General features: G+C 39.1%; 1 protein-coding gene across 6 annotated transcripts in view; it reads right to left on the bottom strand.

The window, feature by feature from the left end:
* Window positions 1–22,778, bottom strand: part of CHLSN (cholesin) — a 130,680-nt gene that overhangs the window by 5,615 nt on the left and 102,287 nt on the right. For 5 of the 6 annotated variants that reach the window (XM_086759837.1, XM_086759838.1, XM_086759839.1 and 2 more), the window contains 2 exons: window positions 21,088–21,263; window positions 449–530 (listed from right to left, as the gene is read on the bottom strand). In XM_086759837.1, coding sequence (XP_086615963.1) covers window positions 449–530; window positions 21,088–21,263 — 258 coding nt within the window. The remainder of the gene's footprint in view (window positions 1–448; window positions 531–21,087; window positions 21,264–22,778) is intronic. The other variant, XM_086759841.1, reaches the window with a different exon arrangement.

Below are 22,778 nucleotides of genomic sequence, written 5' to 3'. Positions count from 1 at the left end.
TTTAATGAGAAAGCTATTTTAACATCTTGGCAATATGGCCATACATCTTATATGGAGCCAGAGATATCTGAAGCAATACGAGAACCGTGGTTTACAGTATTGGGTTCCACATTCAGAAATTCAAATTAAAGATACGATTCAAGTTCTTAGTAAGCTCCAAAATTATATAAAACAGGAATCTGCTCTATTTATGCTTGACATATATAAGGTATAAAAATCTAGGATACACAAGAGAATGATCAGCAACAAAATAAAAAGACTAATTATAAGCAATTAAAACATTTCAGCATTTTGGTTAAAAACACAGTAATTGCCTTATAATTTTTTTTAAATATTAGAAAAGTACATGGCTAGTACTAGCAACTTTTCTTCAATAAAGAATAGTTATAACTAATGTATAAAAATTTATACAATTTCTGTTCTGAGAAAAAGTAGCATTAATACAAACCTTCTCTTTGTCATACATGTGCAAGAGAAGCCAGGTTTGTCTCGTCTTTTGAAACTTCCATTCTTCTGGGTTTTCAGACCAGCTGTAGTAAATTTAAAAAAAAAAAGTTTACATGAAATACTGTGTGATCAAAATATTCATTATTTATACAATATTTCCTACAACAACTCCAAGTGGCTCTGTATGCACAACATGAAGTTTCATGACATCGTGTGAAGCAGATATTAGCACACATTTTGTGCCAGTGGCAAACACAAGAGATGGTGACCTGGCGTCCGTGCAAAAAGATTGCAGAAAGATAATATGGCCAAGACTGTTAGAAATTTTCATCAGAAAGCACTGATTCCTTGAAGTTAAAAATCAAGTCCCACTCCTCACCTTTGAGCAGTCATTGCCCTCATTTGATCCACAACAACTGAGAGCTCCAAATCCTTACCCCAGCCACAGGGCTGAGTATCTGGGGAGGTGGAGTGGACGAGGAATCAAGTTTGGGTTTCAGAAATCCGACATTTCCCAATAAACTGAAATTCATATTAAATTAAGCAGCCTCTAGAGGACTGGAAGGAGAAACTGGTGCTAGAATGGTCACCTCAGCACTGGCTGAAGCCCATCCAGGTAAACTGCTGACTGTTCTATAGCAGAGAAAATGCATTTTTCAGGAGCACAGGTTTTAAGGCTTGAATTATTTAAAGATGTGATTTAAATATTGACATTTACAAGATAGAAAACGCTTTTATGTCTCATTCTTCCCAGGAATTCTGATTCCAAATACTTAGCTCAAAACATCAGGCTGCTTCAATACTGCTAAAAGTGAGCGAGTGAAACAAATTAACATCTGCAAATGTTTTCTGACTGTTTAGCAAGCACATTTCAAATATGCACAATTTTAGCTCGGTTAAAACGGCACATTTATGTACATCTTGAAGATAATTTTAAAGCTGGTATAGTCTGGATTAGAAAGAGACCTATTGATTTTTATAAGCAAACGAGCAAACTAGCAAATATCACTATAAAATGAAGACCGCTTTTTAAAAGGATGTGCTGGAAAACTAGCATCTTAATGTGCACGAAATTTGCCAGTACAATTAAATATCATTTAAAGATCCAGAAGAAAGTATGAGGAGAAAAACCAGCAAATTTTAAACTTGTTTGATTTTTCTCTAAAGAAAAACAAATCTCCAGAGAGTAGCATGCAAAATGTCTTTAATGTTTCAGCTTGTTTTACACAGCAACAGAGAGCACAGAAATCAATTGAAAAGCCAGCTGGGTATGAGAATTAGTATTGTTTAAACATTGTCAAGTCTAATAAAGCAAAAGAGCCCTCATATTCGGTGAATGCTGCACCAGCAAATACATTGTTCAGTCAGTTCAATGAAAGAGAAAAAACCAAGACCACCAATTGGTACAGAAGGGATTCATGGAAGCTTCTGCGGAAAACGCGAAAGAAAAAAATTATTGTCTTGACTTTCAAATTCAGGATAAAGAAAAAGCAGCAACAAGTCATTAGGGTTATCACTAGCTAAACTCAATAAAAATGCCTGTAACCAACATAGACGGTAAAAAACAGACAAATAACAGTAAACCAGGAGGGACAGACAAAGCACTAATAACCACAATATATCTTATTTTTTATGCTCAAATCAAGTCTGATTTAGATTTAATGCTCATGTGAACTGATTTAAAGGTCTTTTTTGGGACATGGTCAATAAACAGGCAAAAGTTTGCAAAACAAATATTGCACAAAAGAAGGAGCCCAAAAGCTGACTGCCAACAGTTACAGAATCAAATGAAAAAAAAAATATTATGGGGAAACCATCCTGCTCCCATCACCACCATCCTAGAAACCAAAGTACCTGTGAAATAAAGATCATTCAACCCTTGGTGGGAAAAAAAAAAGAAAAGAAAAGAGACAACGATGTGCTTGCTGTTAAAAGAAACCCATTCTTTTATGAGGTTCATCCTTCTGAACAACTATATGGAAGATGTTATAAGAAATGGTATCTATTTGCATAGCACGAAGAAGGAGGAAGCTTAAAACTTTAAGTTAAAAAAGCCTGGAAACACTTTACATTATAATCTCTGCAAGGCAACAAGAACAAGCTGAATGACAGATCTGTGACTGCATCCTGTGAAATAGTCCCTCTCTAATTAAAATCTTTAACACGTTTTTATTTCTTCAAACTGGACTATGAATTTACACACTTGTGATTTATCGGTTAGATATACCACACAGTACTCTGAATATTTTATTCTCTGCTAATTTTATGTTTCTATCACCTACGCTATCACCTGAGTACTGTTAGGCATTAACTTGAAAAATACAGCCTGACTTCACTAATCTCCTATAAAGCTATAGGATGTTAAAATATCTTTATTACCTAGTTTATAAACAACTGAGACTAACAAATGAGTGCACTACAAGGTTAATTGCTGTTATTAGTCTATTACCAAAACCATATGCTCTTTTCTACACAGTAAGGCAAGCCATTATACCCCTGCATCCAAGATCCCACACTGACTTTCACTCTAGTGAATTCTCTTGTAGAGACAAACAAAAGTTTCAGCTACTCTTTCTGAACCATATACACCATAATAATTCATATAAACAACAAATACTTTAACATAATCAACTGTAAAGAGTACCTTTGTGCCCATTAGAGCACTGGAGCCTCACAAACTGTTTCTTTTAGAATCAAATTCTGTCCAATTAGAACCAAATGCTAAACGAGCATGGTAAAAACAGTGGTATTTTCCTTCATGGGTGTACTCATATTTTCAGAAAATACTCCCAAGATTTTAACTGGTACACTGTCCACGGCCGCATCAATTCCTGTTTCCCTCCCTTCAGGAGAATGGCCCTTCTCTTCTCCTTAACTCCTATCAAACTCCAGGCAACGCACTCACGACAATAGGTGCGCAGTCAGATAACATGGCAGTTCCTCCCTGTAACTGGACTTCCCAACAGTTATTGAAATACAAGTTTTCCACCGTTCCCTATCACCATGACAGCTTTTTTCCTACTCTTATGACAGCTTTAAAACCTATGGAAAGTTTCACTCCATGACAAAGCCAGCGGGGTGTCTCCTTTTATCAGAATGATGTAATTAGTACATTTTTAGAAATGCTCAACTTTTAAACTACAAAAGCTAAAGCTCTGTAACACCAGAGAGGTCGCATTTTGCTGTTTATATGCAGATAAGCTTCCTTGACATACTACAGCAGTAGGAAAGCTTTTCCTTTGAGTGATTAAATATACAGACTAAGACCAACTACATTATAGTTAAAAAAAACCCAACCTTTTTATAGACAATCACAACCTCCTTCACAGTTTGAATTAATTTGGTAGCCTTTAGGAGTATCTATATCCAGATCTAATATAAACTATGGAATTGGATTAAAAATATACATCTGTAAAACATGTATTTTTCCAGTATGCCTCGGGCTAATTTTCAATATATTGTACAAACACTAATCGCCTTCTTTACACAGTTAATGTTTGAATCTTTCTTATGAGCTCTAGCTCATTGAAAAACACATTGGTTGACTTTAGTTAAAGAGAACTTTTATGTTTGTGCAAATGATCTTTCCCAAATGGCTTTGAAATTGAAGATACAGAGGAAATGAATCAAATTAATCAAGCGGCTTAGGGAATTTCACATTTGGGCTTTTAGTTTTTAGCATGAGAATCCCATGCAGAAAAGCTGCCCAAGATTCTCACTGTCTGTTTTATAACTGACTTTTAGTCTCTACATTAAAGTAATCTCACACAGATCTATTCCCAAAACATGGGAATATGGGCAGCATAAGCAGGGAAACAGAAGATGACTGGTAGCGTGCAGGGTAGAGCATGCTCTGAGATGTCCTAGCAGAAAGAGAAGGGGAAGGGAAAGTAGTCAAAATGAGTCCAGAAACACAACAAGAGAAAAATATTATTGTTACAAATTGGAATCAGGATGACAACACAATGCATCTGCTTAGACTACTGGCCAGGACAAAACACTATAAAGCTGTCACAATTATTAATCTCCTGTGTGTTGAAAAGCACACAGAAAAGTGCTGAGAACCAACTATTTACTCATTTAACTTGAAAAGATTATTGGATAGGAGACAAGTCTCAAGAAACCAGAAAGACAGAGACATGTGACTGCTGGTAACCTCCCAGAAGACACAACAGCACTGCTGCATGCCAAATGCAAGGACGCCTAGACTCACCTACATCTCCTGCTCCAATTTTGTGCTATTGCCTGTCCAGCCCACCTCCAACACACCTTCCAGCCTGGATAGCTATCCAAGGTAAAGCAGACAGCCATCAAAGTTAGATTTCTCCAACATACAGCTCAGGCTTAGCATCAGGGAATTAATTTGAAAGGTTTCTCCAGCCCTGAGGACCAGGTCAGAGTGGAGCCTCCTCTTGCTCTCTTGTGATTTATCCATAAGAACCCTTATGTCTTCCTCTCTCAAGCTTCACTGCATCTCAAAGGAGGGACAGAGCAACAGATCTGTCCATTAGACCACATTCACGGTGACACTGAAAAGATCTATTGAGAACATCAAAAGCAGCATACTACAACTCTACACATCTTCCCAACCCATTTATTCTGTTTAGATACACCCAGTTATTCATCACCCTGAAACCTACCTTTAAGGATCACCTATGTTCTTCTACGTGCTCCACTCTGAAGGCTCAACAGAAGTTACAGCACATGATTACGGCTTGCAAGAATCAAGTTAAGAACTTTATTCCCCGAGTGCTCTGCAAACAGTGCAAAAGGTATCATTTCTGCGCTCGCTGCCCTACCCATAGAATATGGATAACAGGTGCTTCCTCAATAAAGAACAACCATACTCTAAAAAATTTCCTTTAAAGACATTTAAAGGCTTGCCAAAACACTTGGCACTCAAGTGATTTGCTGTAATATTCCACAATGCACACGATAGCAGTGACTTTAAAATACCATGTAGTAACGCAAAGGCAAGTTCACTGCCCTTGTATGGCCCAAATTTGGACACTCTGAACACTGGTATCAGGTCAGTTCAGCGATGAGTGTAAGGCTACATGGTGAGGACGGGACCCTGCACCTCAAAGAGGCTTCCTGGAATCGCTGGCAGCAGCATGGAGGGAGCAGGAATTTGGCATAGGCTCGTTCTTGTGGGAGAAGAGCCATTCTATGGCTGGAGGTTTTATGTGGATGTATAAAAAAATACATGGATGTGGATGGAAGTTTATATATGCCCTATAGTGCATATAGTGAAGTAGGAATCAATTTTTTTTTGTGCAGTTGTAACACATACAATTATTTAAAGGGAAATGTAAAAGTGTTTATTTTTATTGGGGGTATTCAGAATGTCTTCTGTTTCTCTCGGGAGCATTTAAAATGAATCAGCGTTTTAAAAGATGTCTGTCAACACCTGCATGCCCAGAACACCTTGCGTGTGCTTCAGTACTCAATGCAAGATGAGAGGAAATCTCATTTCAAGTGCATGTGATGCTGATTTCCATCATTTGGAAAAAATACCCAAAATTTAAATCCTAAATAGACTTTCAAAGACTTGACTGGAATGGCTGCAGTTAAAATTTTGGACACACTAATGTGCAACAGGAATCAAGATGTAGATGTGAGAGAGCCATAGCCTTTATTTTTAACTGTGTTTTTCTCACATTATGGATGACTGTTTATCTCCCAACTCCAATTCCTGGAGAAAGTTAATATATTTATACTGATATTCTCAAATCCAGTTTAGAAGCTAATTAAATTATGACTCAGATAAAGGTTTTCCTTATTTTCCTGGAAGAGAAGAAGAGACATTAATGGAGCTCTTCTGCCAGAAGAAAACTTTCTAAAACTGTCAACAGATTTTAGAATCAGTGCCACATTTTTGGTTGAAAATCCTGGCAGTATTTCTCAATCTGTGGCTTAAAACAATTTTCAATATATTCTTCCATCTGGTTTAGACGCAGCATAGTGACTGAAGACTTGTGAAAAGGCAAGGGGAGAAAGTTTTGGGGTTTTTTTCTTTTTTTTTTTTTTTTTAATTTAGGAATCACATATACAGGCAGAAATAAACATGCTTTTTGGTGTCCCATTTTTGTCCTGATGTCCAATAGAAGGACAGATTGTATCTGATTGTGTCTGTACAGCCAACTACACACAGAATTTTCTTAGAAAGTATTTATAAAGCAAAAGGAAAGGGCCTTTGTGCCTTAACGTAAAGCTTTGATTAAATCTACATAAAATGTTTATCACAGAGTATCTTTTATTGTATGTACTTTTATCCCTTGCCATTATTTGTAACATTTTATATTATGTTTGCATCCTGAAGTTTCAGCCAAGCCAGAAATCCCCTTCCTCCCCCAGTTCAGGCACTGTTCAGACACCACAAGACATCCCCTTGAAGAGCTTCGAGTACAAACAGATGAGACAGATGATAAGCGGAAAGTTGACCCACAAAATTGTGACAATGCCTCAAAATCATACAGCAGGTCATCAGCAGAGCTTGTATCTCATAATATGGTACAATACACGTCGGGCACCTTACTGTGATTAAACTTTTCATAGACACCAACCTACCTGCAAATGCCACCAGTATTCCATTGGGGAAAAAAAAAACCTTCACAATTTTTTTTAAAAATTCTTTTTCTAGTACAGTTATTTAGTTACCGGTATCTGTATTAGCCTGCCTCCAGCAAAATTGTGTTTTGATCTGAAAATATATATATAGCAGTAATGATATGCTGAGAACTTTCTGATGTTTTCAGTAATAACAAAAAGGTTAGCAGTATGCTTGAAAGCCCACAGCTAATATTATGATATTATTAAGCTAAATGTGCTTTTTATTTTACACACTTTCATAAAAAGACAACAAAGCAGGAGTTGAATTATCACAGAAGAAGAATAAAACGTAGAATTTGAGCCCTTCAGAGTCAATCTGTTCTGCTCCTGAAAGGAACAGACATAGCATTGAGTGCTATCTCAATGCTGTGCTAAAGTTCCAACTTATCTCCAGATGTCCATCTTTTCTTGCACTTAATTCTGGTCACACTGGTGCCCAGACCAGTAATAAAGGAAAGGAAAAATGAAAACAACTGTTATGCCTCCCTCCCATGAAGAACATCTTGGGGGGCACGAGGAGATAAATAAGGCTCCATAGTCTGTATGAAAACCATGTAAGAAGCCAGCTGCAAGCAAAATAATTTTCAAAAGTTGGCAACAATCCATTTATATAAATGTTTTCTGATGACCAGATGAGGGATATGCTACCAGACCCATAAAATACAAATACGGTCACTTCTGTCTTACCATTACACCACATCATGTCCCACTGTGGTACAGAATACTCCTGCCAAGGCATGGATTCAAGCTTAGTTCCAACCAGTAGCTAATTTTCTTTGCTTTTTTATTTTAAATCAATTTTTTTAAAGACTCTCCCTTCTAGCATCCCAAAGAAGAAAAGAGTAATAGAAGAGATGAAACAATTAAGAACAAATGAAAAAAAAGTTAATTTCTCAAACTAGCTGTTGCATTTCAAAGGAGGGATGTGGAGAGCATGTAGATTGAAATCAGGCTGAGATTACTGCTTCTGACTCCGTAATTCCATCTTGCTGGGAAAAGACTAGGTTCTGGTCTCAGCTGGTGGTTCTCAGCTACAGCAGATAATCACTGGATTTTCCTGCTCACCAGGATAAGCAATGCAAGTCCTTTCAGTTCTATTGCTCAGTGTCACAAAATGACAATAGGAACACCTAGCCATGGGTATAGGGCTACTGGAGCATTAACATACCCTACTCATGCTCTGGGTGTCAATAGAAAAAAAAAAAATTATCATTTCAGCAGTGCTGGGTCATACCTGTACTAGCTATACTTAGAATATTATGGTGTTAATGAAAGAAGAATTAGACAAGCTACAAAAATCTGCTATAAGTCAAATATTTACTAATGTAATAAAAAAAGTCTGTATAATTTTAAGACCTATCTCAAAGCTAGTAATGATGGAAAAAAAAAAATAATTGGCTTTTCATAAGAAAACAGCAGAAATGTATGAAAGTGTCATGGTTTTCCACATAGTGATGCTGGAAAAGAAACCAACTTCGTGCAAAAAATTTGAAAAGTTTCTGAGGAGGGATAAAGAAATGACCACTTGGAGAAGGGTTTGAATCCTGAACATGTTGGCTGATCGATTTTGTGTTGAAGCAGCCAGGATGCCAAAGCGCCAATTTTACTGCTCGGTACATTGAGCTGAAAGTTTGTGTTATTTAGTTATTACACATGGTCTATTTTAAGAAGACCTGAAGCTACAGCATGAGGCTGGCACCCTGTGAAGGTGTCTAATCCAGCTGGGGCTCTGATCAGCAACACTGCTGAAAATGTGTGGCTTTTTTTGTAACCAGATGCCTTTAATTTAACTTCAGGTTGGGTGTTTCTGTGCTGTTTCTACCTTTGCAAAGACCTAATGGACCTCCCTAGCCAACAAGAGCAGCAGTGCTCTCCTGCAGCTCCAAACTCCAGAGTAACATTTCACTATAATGTGAAAAAGCAATGCTCTTTCATTACACTAACGAGATGTCCACGTGCCAGATGCCTACCTGCTCCAAGTCCCAGCTCCATGTACATTCTTCCTTTCTGACTCTCAGCATCCAGGATATCCAGCCCCAGTTGCAAGCAGCCTGACTGGCTTCCTTTCCTCCTCACAAAATTAAAATTCTGCTCCTACAGACTTCGCAACTGGGCTTTCCCACATCCTTGAGGACCAGGAGCTGCTCAGACCACGGAGCGTGGTCTCAGTGAACTTGAGGGATGCAAGGGGTGCAATCCACTCTCTGCAATCTGGAGGACGGCCAGGCAGGCTGGGTGCCAGTAGCATCTCTGAAAAAAGTGTCTCCTGTGTCCTCTCCTTGAATGAGGAGACGTTTGCAGGCTTTTTCTTTCTTAATGAAATCCAAGTATTTTTATTTCTAGCTAATTAGACATAGCTCATCTTTGTCACAGGAAGCCCTGTGCAGCCCTCTTCAAATAATCCATCACATGGGTGGTTTTACAGTGCATCTGGGGGGATACCACGTTTGGGGTTATTCTGGACCAACAGCAAGAACATACATAGAAGCTTCCAGAAAAAAAAAAAAAAGACCCATCAACCATCTTTGTCATTTTTTACATCCCAATTTGGACAAACCACAGCTGCATTCATTAGGAAGGATGGCGGAGGCAGAAGGAGAGCGTTGCAGATCCCCGGCCGTTTGCATCTCCTAAGTTGTAACCTTACAGAATGATTTACTCTGCTTTTTGCAGAAGAGTTTTAAAACGGGACAAGCCAATAAAAATATCAAGATCAAGCTAAAAGTGCAGAGCAGCTGACAGCCCACTCGCACTCTCTTGATTTAGCGGGTATCCTCAGGTATCTCTCACTGCATAATAAAATCTGCCGCTACACTACGGTCTTCAGGACAGTATCAGATCCTCCTCTTCTAATATCTTGTGATGTGCATTGCCCTGCTAGGACTGTAAGTAATCTACGCTCAGAGAAACTGATCTGCCAATTACTGCTTCCTGCAGATGGCTCTCATTCCAATTCAATTTTATTCATATAAAAGTAATTACTGATACCTTTTTGGGCATCGTCATATTAATAAATGTGTGAAGCAGGAGACAAGTTTTATTAAGGACCCAGTTTTATTATTTTTAAAATATTGCTTGTTATTCTAACTCTGCCTGGAAAGCCTTGACGGCTCCCTGGAGCTAATTGATTAATAATCATTGCCAACTCCATTTTAAATTTTAATTTTGGCTTTGGCTGACTAGACTAAACGATTCCCTAGAGTTATGAAACTACCCTCCACTATTTAGAGTATTTGGGCATTGGATGAATAGCTTAAATGTGTTTGAAGAAGTGAGCAGCAGTGCTAATTCTCTTAGATCTAAATTTTATGACACAGAGAAAACATAAAAACTTCCTTTTGCATTTCTGCCATGTCAAGAAAGTATGAATGGAAGAAGATGGGTGAATAGAAAATGCCTTTCCCTGAATCCAGAAGATGGGTTAAGGACGGGATGGCTGGGCTGAGAGCCAGGCGCTAGGCAAGGAGTTCGGAGAGTTGGGGAGAGGATACTTCAGCGGCTGGGAGGAAGGAGCCATGCTCCATACTTTTGAACAAACCGTCACTGCAAACAGTATCTTATTAAAATAAAGTAAATAATCCCTGCAGTCGGCTTTTAGTTTAAAATTATCAGCTGATAGTTTGTTGTAATACCTATATGTGAAACGGGTAATTTTAATTAGTCTGGTTTTATTTGACCTGATAAAAGTTTTCCTCAAGACAAATGGAAAAGGTCAAAGTGTTGTGAGAATTGCTGAGCACTCACAACTTCAGTGAGCAGTGAAGGTGTCCAGCTACTGTCAGGGTACGGTCCTGAGGCAGACTGGCCTGTTATTGCAGAGTTCTGCTTCTGAATCTCCTAATACATCTTACAAGGTTTCTAAAATTCATTTCAGACTAAATAATATATTAAAGCTGCTTAATTATTTAATTAGATGCAATCTCTTTTGGATAATACTACGGACAGATGAAAGCTGGATCTCAACAAGAAATATCTAATGACTACATTTAATAAACTGTTAAGAAAATTCATTTATACTGCATTTTATTTTACTGGAAATGAGAGTCATTAAGAAAGGACGCATTAAATTTTCTTAACTGGGTTTGGAAACAAAGATGTTACTTTACAGGAAAGAGAATCAGGGAAAGAAACATTAACTATTTTTACCCCAATATTTATGGACTTAACACACGTAATCTAGTTTTCCCCATCTGAGGAAGCACTTTACAGTACAATGGTTAATTACTGCTAATACAATTTATAGCTGCAACAACATAGATACAAAAATTTATAAGACATCTAAAAAATCCTACTGAAAAAAATATAAATAAATAAAAGCAAACTAAACTTTGAAACAAATCAATTCACCAAGAATGCATGGGAAGCCTCCTCAGGCACATAAGAATGAGTGATCTTAAGAGTCACCAATCTCCCTTGATACAAGATCATATGCAGGGGAAAAATCTTATATATGTGATTGTGAACAAGTGCTGTCTGTAACCTCCAGCTGGCTAAGTCAGGAATTTTTGTTCCTAGTTTTACCAGCAGTAATAAAGTGGAATAAAGCTGCTCTGGTCATTTGCACCAATATTGCAAAGGACCACAACTCCAAGGAGACCCTAACCGTGGAAGACACAAAGTTCTCCCAAAGTAGCTGGAAGTGTCTGGAATATCACAATCCACAGATTGCATGCCCTCCCAGAGATTAGGATAGATGCAAGTGGCCTTTAGGAATGACTTGAGATGCCCTATAGAATAAAATCCACGCAAGCTCCTCTTCCAAAATAAGGAACTGAGAAAAATCCTACAGGTCTGTTGGGACCAGATGTTGGTACAGGGCCAAAGAAAACAGAGCCTGTGTTCAGATGAGAAGAAAGTTATGTCTAGTTTCCCTCATGTCACTTGCTTGAAAGGAGACCTTTGGATAGTACAAGGACTTTGGCGAGTCAAACTTCATCACTGTTTAATTTATCCATCTGAAAAATGGGGTAACACAGCAATTTCTCAAAAGCTGTCAAAATGAGAGCGAATAAATTAGTGTCAAAATATTTTTCATTTATTTTGTCAAAATACAGTCATGATATGCTATCAGGAAAGGTATCATGGAAAAGCAAATTACCATTACTATGACAGGGAGAAGATAGAGAAAACATTATTTAGAAAACAAAAATAAAAATCCCTTTAAAGATGGAGATGGCTAGTCAATAACATATTTTTCAGTTGATCTTGTAAATGATGAAAGGATTTGTGAATTCATGTTAATGATGCTATTAAATACAGTATTTCCCTAAGAGAATGCTTGAACCAAATGCCCAAGTAAATATTTTGACAGGTTTGTTTCACACCGAAAAAACGGTAGAGACGCAAAGAGACAGAAGGTTTCAAAGTAAATCACTCTGCAGCTCTTACTGAAATATGCAAGATGTGTACTTGTGACCTTCCATAAAATTAATTCAAAGATTTAGAAAGATGAATTATTTGATTTGGAGCCTTAAAGCAGGATTAGAGTTTCCTAATCTTTTTCTCCCTTTTTGCTAAATTTAGTGACCATTTATGGTTATGGAAACTACAAGAAATTAGTCTTTCCTCTGTCATAAACTAAAGAGACCATAAGCAGATTTAGTAAGACAGAACAGCTACTGACTCTGACCAAGAAAAAATTCAGCATGGTCATGAGCTTCCTTTGCTTTTTCCTCTTAAGCTATACCTTAGCGCTAAGCAAAGGGGTAAGAAAGCTACTCCAAAACCATTCCCTAGAGAAAGGACTTTACCTAGAATAATACTAATAGCTAAACCATAAGTGGTTTGGTTCAAGGAAAGCAGTGTCAGTCTGGCTGCTCTTCCAAAGCTCAGTTGAGTAAGTTGCACCATAAGCATTTACTAATCTGGCTAGAACATCATGCAATCGTTGCTATTTCTAAAACTTCCCACTTCTGAATGAGTTGAAAATACCACAGAAATATCTGCAACATCTGAGAACTTCCACGCATAACTAAGCTTAAAAGTCTTAAAACTCGGCATTTCAGAATCTTCAAAGCAATCACCTGTTTTCTTTCTAGAAACCAGAGTTGCCTACCTAGCAAGCTAGAAATGGCAAAATACACCCAAAAATATTTGTAAGTACCTAGGATCTCCAAAACTTGATACATCAGTATGGAGAGGACCTGCTAGAAATGACTGAAACTATTAAAAAAAAAAAAAAAAGTAGTTCTGTCCATCTGGAGCATTTCCAGGACAGTATTAAGAGATATCCAGAACATATTCCTACAGTTCATTTTCTTCCCAGAACTTCTTGGTAAAAATAGCTAAGAGTGGCTCTGAGCTACTTAAAGTTGTTTTTTGTTCTTACTTTTGGTTGCTGTTTTTAGAATTATGTAGTAAATAATATTATTACTTGTCCACGTTAGCTTTAACTGACACGTTTATCTTCAGTGACAGCTAAAGCGGCCTCGGTGCCCGCTCTGGCACTGGAAGCTGTATAACTTACAGATCAGCTCCATGCACTGCCGTACTTCTTAATTCAGGCTCGTCTGGGTGTTAACCTGATTACTCAGCTTCCAGAGCCCAGTCAGTATCGCTGCACAGCACTGTGTCATGCGGCACCTTCCTCTGCTCGGTGCCAGCGCAGGCGGCTCTTTAACCACCTGCATGGCAAAGCTGGACTCGCATGGAAAAACTGCAGACCAAAACTGTTGCCTGCCTGTTTTTGGTGAGCCTTCTTCAGGCAAAGCCTGGATCACTCAGTCTGGACAGCTGTAATATTTACAAGTGGAAAAAGAGATGAAGTATATGTAAGGAACAGTAATCTGCATAAACTCACAAAATTAAAAGTAAGATGTTAGTGTGCTTCTTGCAGAGCAGCGAAATTGTTGTAATAGAACCATAAAAAGCAGCCAACCCACCAAGAAGTTAATAACGGTTTAAAAGCAGTTCCTGCACAATATGACATCCTGGGGATGTCACGCGGGGGTTAGAAAAACACTGGCAGAGCTCCAGCACAGTTCTTCATATCCCTTGCCACCAATACACAGAGAAGTGAATCCAGAAGCCAATGAGTGTATCACAGGGGCTGAAAACCATCAAGTCGGGCTGCTGTCAGACATCTTGATTAAAGAAGCAAAAGCTGCACGGTGCGACTACTGCGAGTGTAACGTGACATTCACAACAATCCTAAATGCATAGTTTGAATAATCAGATGATAATGAGAACACTAACATCTGGAAATGTATATCACAAAGCCAGCTCTGAAGCGGTAGGGTACCTGACCTGCTGCAGTCAGGCTGAAGTAGGATGAGACGCACCGTCCCTTTCACAGTCAGTGAAAAATTCGTTATGGCTACAGTGGGCATGTTCATGCCAACACTGTCCTTAACATAAAACTGAATAATAGATTGGGGAGAGACAAAAAAGCAAAGGTTTTTAGTATGCAGCAAACTAAACATGAAACCTCAATGTGCTGTGGCTTAAAGATGAATCCAGTGTTGTTGCCCATAAATCAAAGCCAGAGCGATGGAGAGCAGGAAGGAATCACAGACTCACTGTCGCTCTGCGTTAAGCTGGAAGGCAGCTCCAGTGAAACAGTGCATTTGCTTCCAGGTCTCCATTTCCAAAATGATCACAGCCACAGAAGTTCAAAGAAGAGCAACAGAGCACATCAGTCTGGAATGACCAGCAAAAGATGAAGGATTACGGATGTATTGCTTCACCGAAGTGACAGTGAGATTGAGAAAACCGATACAGCCACGTGAACGACGTAAACACCGGGACAGGGAGAAGTTATTTACAAAATGTGGGGCAATACAATGATTTAGAAAACCTTGCTCAATAGCAAGTCCGACACAGCACAACAATTTTTCTGTTTCATATACCTTACGAGCAAGCTTTGCCTTCTATAGGAAATAATATGTTCGAGTACATTTACCGAACAGCCCTACGCAGTACCAAATCTGTAGAGTGAATACATCCTCTCCATCCAACCCCCACAAGAATAACTGCCAGCATACCGGCACCCTAAAAATAGGAAAGGTGTGGGCATTGCAACAGGGAGTGTTGTAGAGTTTCTGAGTAACGCTGGGGCTGCTAGGGAACTGCAAACAAACTGACGTGGCTTCATCGGACGCCATGGGGTACTGCAGTTACACAAGGCAGCGCAGGATAATGATCAGGTAACTCACTCTTAGTAAGACAAGACTGCTTTTCTCTGCCACGAACAGAGACAGTGGCTTCATTTAAAATGGGGGAGATACGTCCAACTGTTAGCAGCAACTGTCTTACAGACATGCTGATTTAGGTCAAGGAGAGGAATCCCACTCACAGGCAGGTCAGGCCCCGGTAGAAATTAAAAGTCAAGCAATATGGAAAGTTGGAGAAGCGCTAAAACAAATGCACCAATCTCTAGAGTATTAGGAAGAGTGCAAGCCTTTGCCTGCCCAAGTTCATATAGCCACAGAACAATGCCAAATACAAATTTATCCTGTACCTGATTCTCCGGATTCACGAGGCTTCTTATGGAACTAATGGATGTGACAAAATGACTAAAAGCATGTATGAATAGATTAATTACATGCATAGTTAACGCTTACCTCAGAACCTTTAAAAAACAGCCCTATGATTATTAAAGCAAAACTAGGTTCCATCACTACTCCCCTAACCTTTGAGGAAAAGCTGCTCTTTCAAGACACCTTTAAGCTCCAGTTGTTGAAGGGAATTCAGCAACATTGCTGTGTCTAATTACAACAGCTTCTCTTAATTTCACGTATTATTTTTGCTACCAACTAACTGAGATTCATCACCTGAGCAGTTCTCCAATAGTTTATGAAATTCCAGATAACTGATGAGCTTTTATGTACGCTGCACCTCCCTATCGGGAAGGAAACCCATTCTCCATCCCAGAGGGCAGAGGAAGGAAAAACCACACTAAACACTAATGTTAGCTGCTATTAAACTCAAGGAATTAGTCTCTGGAGGGAGAAAAAAAAAAATCTGTGTATGTTTAGACCTTAATACCTAAAAGCTTGCACCATTGATGGTGAAGCATCAGTGCCAAGTTTGAAAAGGTTAAGCAGCAATGAGAATGACTTACATAAGTTCTGAATTAAACATCAAAAGTTATCACTGACTGTGGCTAAAAAAATACTTGAACTGTGAGAGGAAAAAACAGCTTCAAAATGTTGTGGATCAATGAAGTAAACTAAATCTGACACAAGCCCATTCAACGTACTTGAATTTAGATTTAGAAACTCTTTTTCAGCACTAATGAGGGTGGCTGTATTTGTGCAGAAGCTCTCTCAAGATAGATACCTGGTCCCAAATGGGGTAGGATAAACAGTTTTGTGATTTCCTGAAGGTCCACCTTCATCTCAGCTGTTTGGCCACAAACCTCAAATGTTGCTGCCTTCTTTACAGTCCAGGACAAGCTTCCACATATTTCTTAAAAAACCAGAAACTTCCTAGATGCTGACACTAAATGAACACTAAGCTACTTATTAATGCCCTTCTCCAGATGGCCTCTGCTCCCGTAGGAGTAAAAACTTGATTTACTTAATATATGTTATTTTTATTTATATTATATAGATAAAATAAATTATATATCTTTTAAAATATCAACATATAAAAACAAATGCTTACAGCAACACCCCTCAGATTTCTGAATTCTTTGAAAGGAAGAACAATGTTTCAGCTTTAAAATCTCCCGTGTTTGGCATTGTTTGCAATAAAGTTCAAGGGAGGACTGGGATCTGTTTCCATTCTGCAAACACAGCAGATAAACAACTGCCCTGGGTTGGACACTGCTTTTAGCAGTACTGCCACTGCGCTCAGCAAAAACAACCTTGTGTTCTGCAGAGTCAGACTATTTCCCCACTCTGTGGGAAATTCTGACTTTCGTGTTTCTGTAATGTGCCCTCGTTTGTATTATTCTTATAAGCATCTTTTTTTCTTTAAAGAAATCTCTGACATTCTCTGAATGTCACCTAAATTAAAATTAGGGATAAGGAAAGTAAGATCTATAAAAAAAACTGAAAAGACAATGCTTTGGAAAAAATTCTGGTGACATATATTACTGGTATATCATAAATCATTACAGAAAGAAATGTACTCCAGCAGCTTATTTTTTAAATTTTAACATGTAATAAATAATATTGCAAGGCTTAAGTAATTCACAGCAATATCCAGATAATGATACTGTCTATTACTTCTACTTCAGATGACATCTATCTTGTAATTCTACATACTTTTTGGGACACCTTTTCAGATCTCTGTCTATTCCTTTCATGGGTGATGGAGAAAACCATATGTGCAGATCCATATAGCAATGAACTTTCTAAGCCAAACAATATTTCTAAGACAGAGTGGCTTGCCAAGACAAACAAGTTCTGCCAACATTTTAACACCACAGAAGGTCAGTTAGGTTATAATTAAGTCTAATTATCATTCTCATGAATTGCAATGTCTTCTCACTTGAAGGTGCTTAATGCTCACAAAGGGATGAATTTTTACTTTATATCTTCCAAGAACCAAAGTAATGAGACATTCTAATCATGGCTTTAAAGCTGAATCATCACTTACAACTATAAAGAAAAAGGCACGTCACCATTAAAAGGAAGAGATCCGTGCAGTTTATTCAGCCACCAAAACCTCCTCACTCCTGCTCTCCCCTATTCCTCTGCAGTAATTTCACAGGTTCTTTTCTCTTCGGTTCAGTACCTTTCTGCTTCTCTGTTTGCTTCAGCTCTCTATTTTTAATCCTCTATATGTCTTCAGATCTTCCTCCCTGCTCCTCCAGCAAGCTGGAGAATGCGATGGCAGCAGACTTTCTTCTGTCTCCGCAGGCGTGCAGTGATCACGGCATTAGGCAGAACTGCACTGGGAAACTGCCTGAGCTTATCCCATCGAGGGAAAAGGCAAGATAAAAATTGGTGAAGCAAAGACTTTTTTCTCCCCCTTTCCTTTTCCCACAGGCCAACAGAAAGTGAGAGAGGAAAGAACCAGGAGCCATTTGGCTTCTTCTCCTCTACCATGAGTGCAAAACCTGGTGCATGCCCATCCTGGTCTCATTCAAATGAGAAAGCAGCTGAAAAGCCTGGGCTACCAATGTCACCCAGCTCACAGGGGAACCCTCCAGCACCCTCAGGTCTGGCTGGGGGCTGCAGTTTGCTCCTTGGTATCAGCTGCTGTTGCATGTGGCCATCCCAAAGGCATGGGGGAAAAAAAAGCCTCTCTCTATTCCTAGGATGGTTCTCCAACAAAAGGATAATTTGACCTCTCCGGAGGCTGGCAAAACATCAAGGACTCTTTGGTTTTAGACTCAAATAACAAACCTGGACGAACTGGCCAGCTTGTGGCACGCTATGCCCAGCGGAGGTTTATGAAGACACCCAGCAGTCCCCAGCAGCGAGGGCACACACCGCTATCAGAGACAGTCATGTGCTTCACTCTAACATTGCTCTTCGTGCAAAGCATCACTCTGACTCCAGCTCCCTTGCTGCAGTGCTGACCGCAAAGCCCTCAGGAAGGGCAGCACGCAATTAGCGGACCTGCCCCCCGCACACTGCATGCCTTACTCTCCTCTCATAAATACTGTCTTCATTAATTCATCTTGACTAAAAGGACGAGACACATCTTTGTGAAAGTCACCTCGTGCCTCAGCAAAGAGAGGAGTGCTGCCTGTGGGCTGCCTGCTCCTTACATTTTATTTTTGAAACGGACCATACAAAGCTATTGCAGAAGCAGGGCTTTCTAAGCACATGACCCCCAACAAAACAGTAACTGTTATTAACTACATTCTATTTCCTCTAAGTAAAATTTTGCTTCGTCTCTCTGACCTTACTGCTTGAAACCGAAATTTATTCTCCTGCTGAATAATTCCACATACCAGAAAAGATGATTCTGCACTCCGAGGGAACTGCTTCCTCTTTAAATATGTATGACCTATAAAATAAGTATAATTTTCCCTTCCATGTCAAAAGTCTAGATGTACAACAAAAAATCTCTCACCGAACGCTTTCTAACATTTTTCTTTCAAAATTATCAAACAAAATTTCACTAAAACAAATTAAATATTTTCCTGTCATAGGCCAAAGTCTCATATGGCTGTGCTCTCATACTAATCTCTTAATAAATAAAAATGATGGTTTTAGTTATGGTACTTCAAGTTCCACCTGTCCTACAGGAGAATTCATATGTCATCCCAAAATTAAGATGCCACTTCACTTAGTAACCCTCATTGTCACATAAGGCTTTTTATTGTAGGTGGGGCAAAACATAACCACAGCACCCTTTTGTTTATTTCCAATTATATTAATCTCTTCCATCTCTAAGATTAACTTATCCTCCCACATATTATTCATGCCTGTAGCCCTACAAAAACATGTAAGCTGAAATCCTTGACCCACTAAAGTTGCTGGGGGTTTTGCAATGGACTTCCAGAGCTCGGATTTTAGTTTCCCTTCCCAGCTAATACATTACTTCCCTGATTACTTTAAACCCAGTTCTTTTTTTTTTCCAATCTTGCTGGGTTGAAAAATCATGTGAGGTGTAAAGGGATTAAGCTGTTTTTCTGTCATTTACAACAGCACAAGATGGTCCCAGCACATCCGGGGCTAGAACGGTGTCTATGGTTATGTTTGCCTGGTAGTTCAGCATCTTACAACTATCCCTGTTAAGTCTTTGGGATTCAAATTGTATGTTGCTGAAATAATCCCTCACAGCCTACTGCTGTACATATAGCCCTTGGACTCTGTATTACAAGACCAAACGACACAGCAGGTTTACAATTTCAAGGTAATTTGGTACAGGTTAAGTGAAACTCTAGAGCTGAATTGGTTCAAATACAGTTTCATATTCTTGCACCTAGCAAGGCAAAAATCCATACAGATAACAGTGGAATATAAAGCAAAACCCCACAGCTTGTTCCTTTGCTTTACAAACCTGAAATCCATTATCTAGAGGTCCACCACTTAATAGCACACATACCAGAGCACAGTCTGAGCAGATGGTTCAAAGCTCGTCAATCCATTCGCAGTTCAGAACACTGGTGAACTCCTCCAGCTGTTTTCCAGATCAAAAATATTACTGTCATTCTGCTATCGCTGCGTGCTGCGGGTTATGTAACAAAAATGCACGTGTCCCTCTGCCTGGAATGCAATTAATTTCCTCCCTCCCCACTGAGAGTGGCAAGTAACAATTCAGACAGTCTGGATGCTTCAGTTTTGAGCACGGCCAGAGATGCGACCCTGGAATTACTCCACGTGGTAACCCACTATTTGTAACACACCAGTCTTCTGGAGGTCTTACAGACAGGGTATATATTGCAGTTTGGGAAAAAAAAATAAACACTATCATCCTGTTTATAAATGACCTCTGTCTGTAGGGTACTACGAATGCTTTGCTGTAGTTCTCTAATTTAACCATAGACTTTGCTGTATGTTGGAATTTTAAGTATTCTAAATAAGTGCACTAACTAGATGAAGTAATTACTTCCGATCTGAAATTGGCCACTATACCTGCTGTGTACTTCGGTATGCAAAAATCAGGCATTGTACACTATTAACTTTAAAATAGTGGCATAATGCCATCCGTACCCAAACATCACGCAGGCGGTTAAATTCAGACGCCGTAACGCTTTTAACCACTTCATGCCATTTGCTTATATAAAGAGAACAACTGGAACTCCTTTGCTCAGAACAGTGCACTCAAGAAACAAAAGTAATTTCCTCAATGCAGTCTTTTCTGCAATGTGCCTTTCATGTCTGTAAGCGCAGCTAACCCGGTGATATTTACACATTAACTATAAGATCTTCAGGACAGGAGCTGTCTTTCTATAAATTGTTTGCACCGTACTTAACATCTCTCAGTTGTTCCCGTGATATAAATACAATGGGGTGGTCAACTGTACACTAGGGTGTCAGCTGAGATGAAACATTAACTTGGTACTTAACTGCAGCAATTTCCTTTAATGTGTTACTACTTGGTTCAGCTTGTTCTGGATTCCTGGCACGGTTTACAGTTTATTTCTATAGGGAGCACCTGCAGTGGTTTTACGATTCCTACCTGGTTAAATAGGCCAGAGCCAGCTCAGATCCCGACGGCTTTTTGGGCTCCACCTTTTTAGTAGAGATTCCAGCTTCTCTCATCAGCTGTTTTTCCTTCTTCTTGCGCTCCTTTTTTAACTTTCTTTCCAGTTTCCTCTTTTCCTCTGCAGTGAGTTCTTCCTCTTCTTCTGTTGCCTGAAATAATCAACATTTAAATAAAGTGTTTACATTTCTATAGGAAAGTGAATAAAATACTCACAAATGCAATTGAGGGGCACAGGTAATATTTAAAACCAGAAGCTTCGAGCTTCATAATTTTGCTGTTCACTGTGCTTCCATCACCTCTCTATGCTGCTCAGTTCACAGAACTGTAAATACCGCACTCACAGAATTCTGTAGAACTGCCCTCTACAGATGGTTATACTGCTCTCAGCAGTACAGTAACATCAGATCTACATTTTATTGTGCCTTTTGTTCTCCCGTACTCAAACCTGAGGGGGCAACATGAACAGCAGAGGCTGTTTCATAGTGGAGGGAGGGTATGGATTTTTTTAGCATACGCACATTTAAGTAGGCAAAGCAGGGTTTCCTTAAGATCCTTAGTTTCTGGGGCTGTTTGTTGTGTAACCTCACACTTCCCTGGACTGAGAAAACCTCTGTCTGCCACACAGGGGCTTCATCTCCATTATGCCAAAGGAGAATATATGAGACCCTCACCCAAGACCTCTTGGAGATCCTCTAGCAAACTTGGGTAAACATATGTACAATCTTCAATAAACATATATACATACATCCCACAAAGGCTGAAGTTTCTTTAGGTTTGCAGACAGAACAGTTAATCATTCACATCTAAAACCATATTACTATAAATATACGCATAAGTATACCCCAAATGAAAATAAGTATTTCTGGAACAGATAAAGAGCATTAAATAGATATGCTCAGTTTATCAGGGAAAATCCCGTGTGAGATCACATAGTGTAGAAATAAAACGCTGTTCCACAGCAAGATGAGATTGACTCCAAGGACTCCTAGACATCTGAGAGAGCTTCATTCATCTCTTTCCAGCCAATAATGTCACTGAATTGTTAAGTATCAACTAGAAGCATTAAAAAAATTGCAGCTGGTCTAATACTAGATGGCTGTTTATTCAGTGCCCTCCCCAAGACCTCCCTGAGAGAGATTGACTCTTTACAGAACCCTGACTACTCTGATGATCACCGTACAGAGACCTTCACAAAACCATAGACAAAGCAGCTTCTGGGTACCTCGGGAAGCAGGAGGGATTTGGACACTACGAAGGCACCTCTTCTGTGCAACCTCCCAGTGACAACTGAGCAATGAAAATTCTACAAACAAGACTCTTACACTGCATTGGTCTTGCTTTTAGATATTTCCAAGTCCAGGACTGAAGGGGTGGTGCTAATTCTTAGCTTACATGATTAGTTACACATCCCACACAGTCCCAAATAAAACTTTGATACCTTCATCGCAGTTTAAAGAACTGCTGCTTCTTAGCCACCTCCACGGGTCAGGCCCTGCGATAAAATGCAGGCTAAAGGTGTGCACAAGGACCATTTAAATATCACCTTCCCTTCCAAATTAAGAATAGAAATCCAGTAGCAAAAATACCAGAAGTATTAGCTCTTGTAATGAGCTCAGGGGTTTTAGCTCCTGTTTGCTGTGCTGTATTACTTCCCTACTATCCTT

The sequence above is a fragment of the Chlamydotis macqueenii genome, chromosome 15 (assembly GCF_036417535.1).
Source record: "Chlamydotis macqueenii isolate bChlMac1 chromosome 15, bChlMac1.mat, whole genome shotgun sequence".
Taxonomy (NCBI): Eukaryota; Metazoa; Chordata; class Aves; order Otidiformes; family Otididae; genus Chlamydotis; species Chlamydotis macqueenii.
Note: the sequence above shows the minus strand (reverse complement) of the source record. Positions and strands in the feature narration are given on the sequence as shown.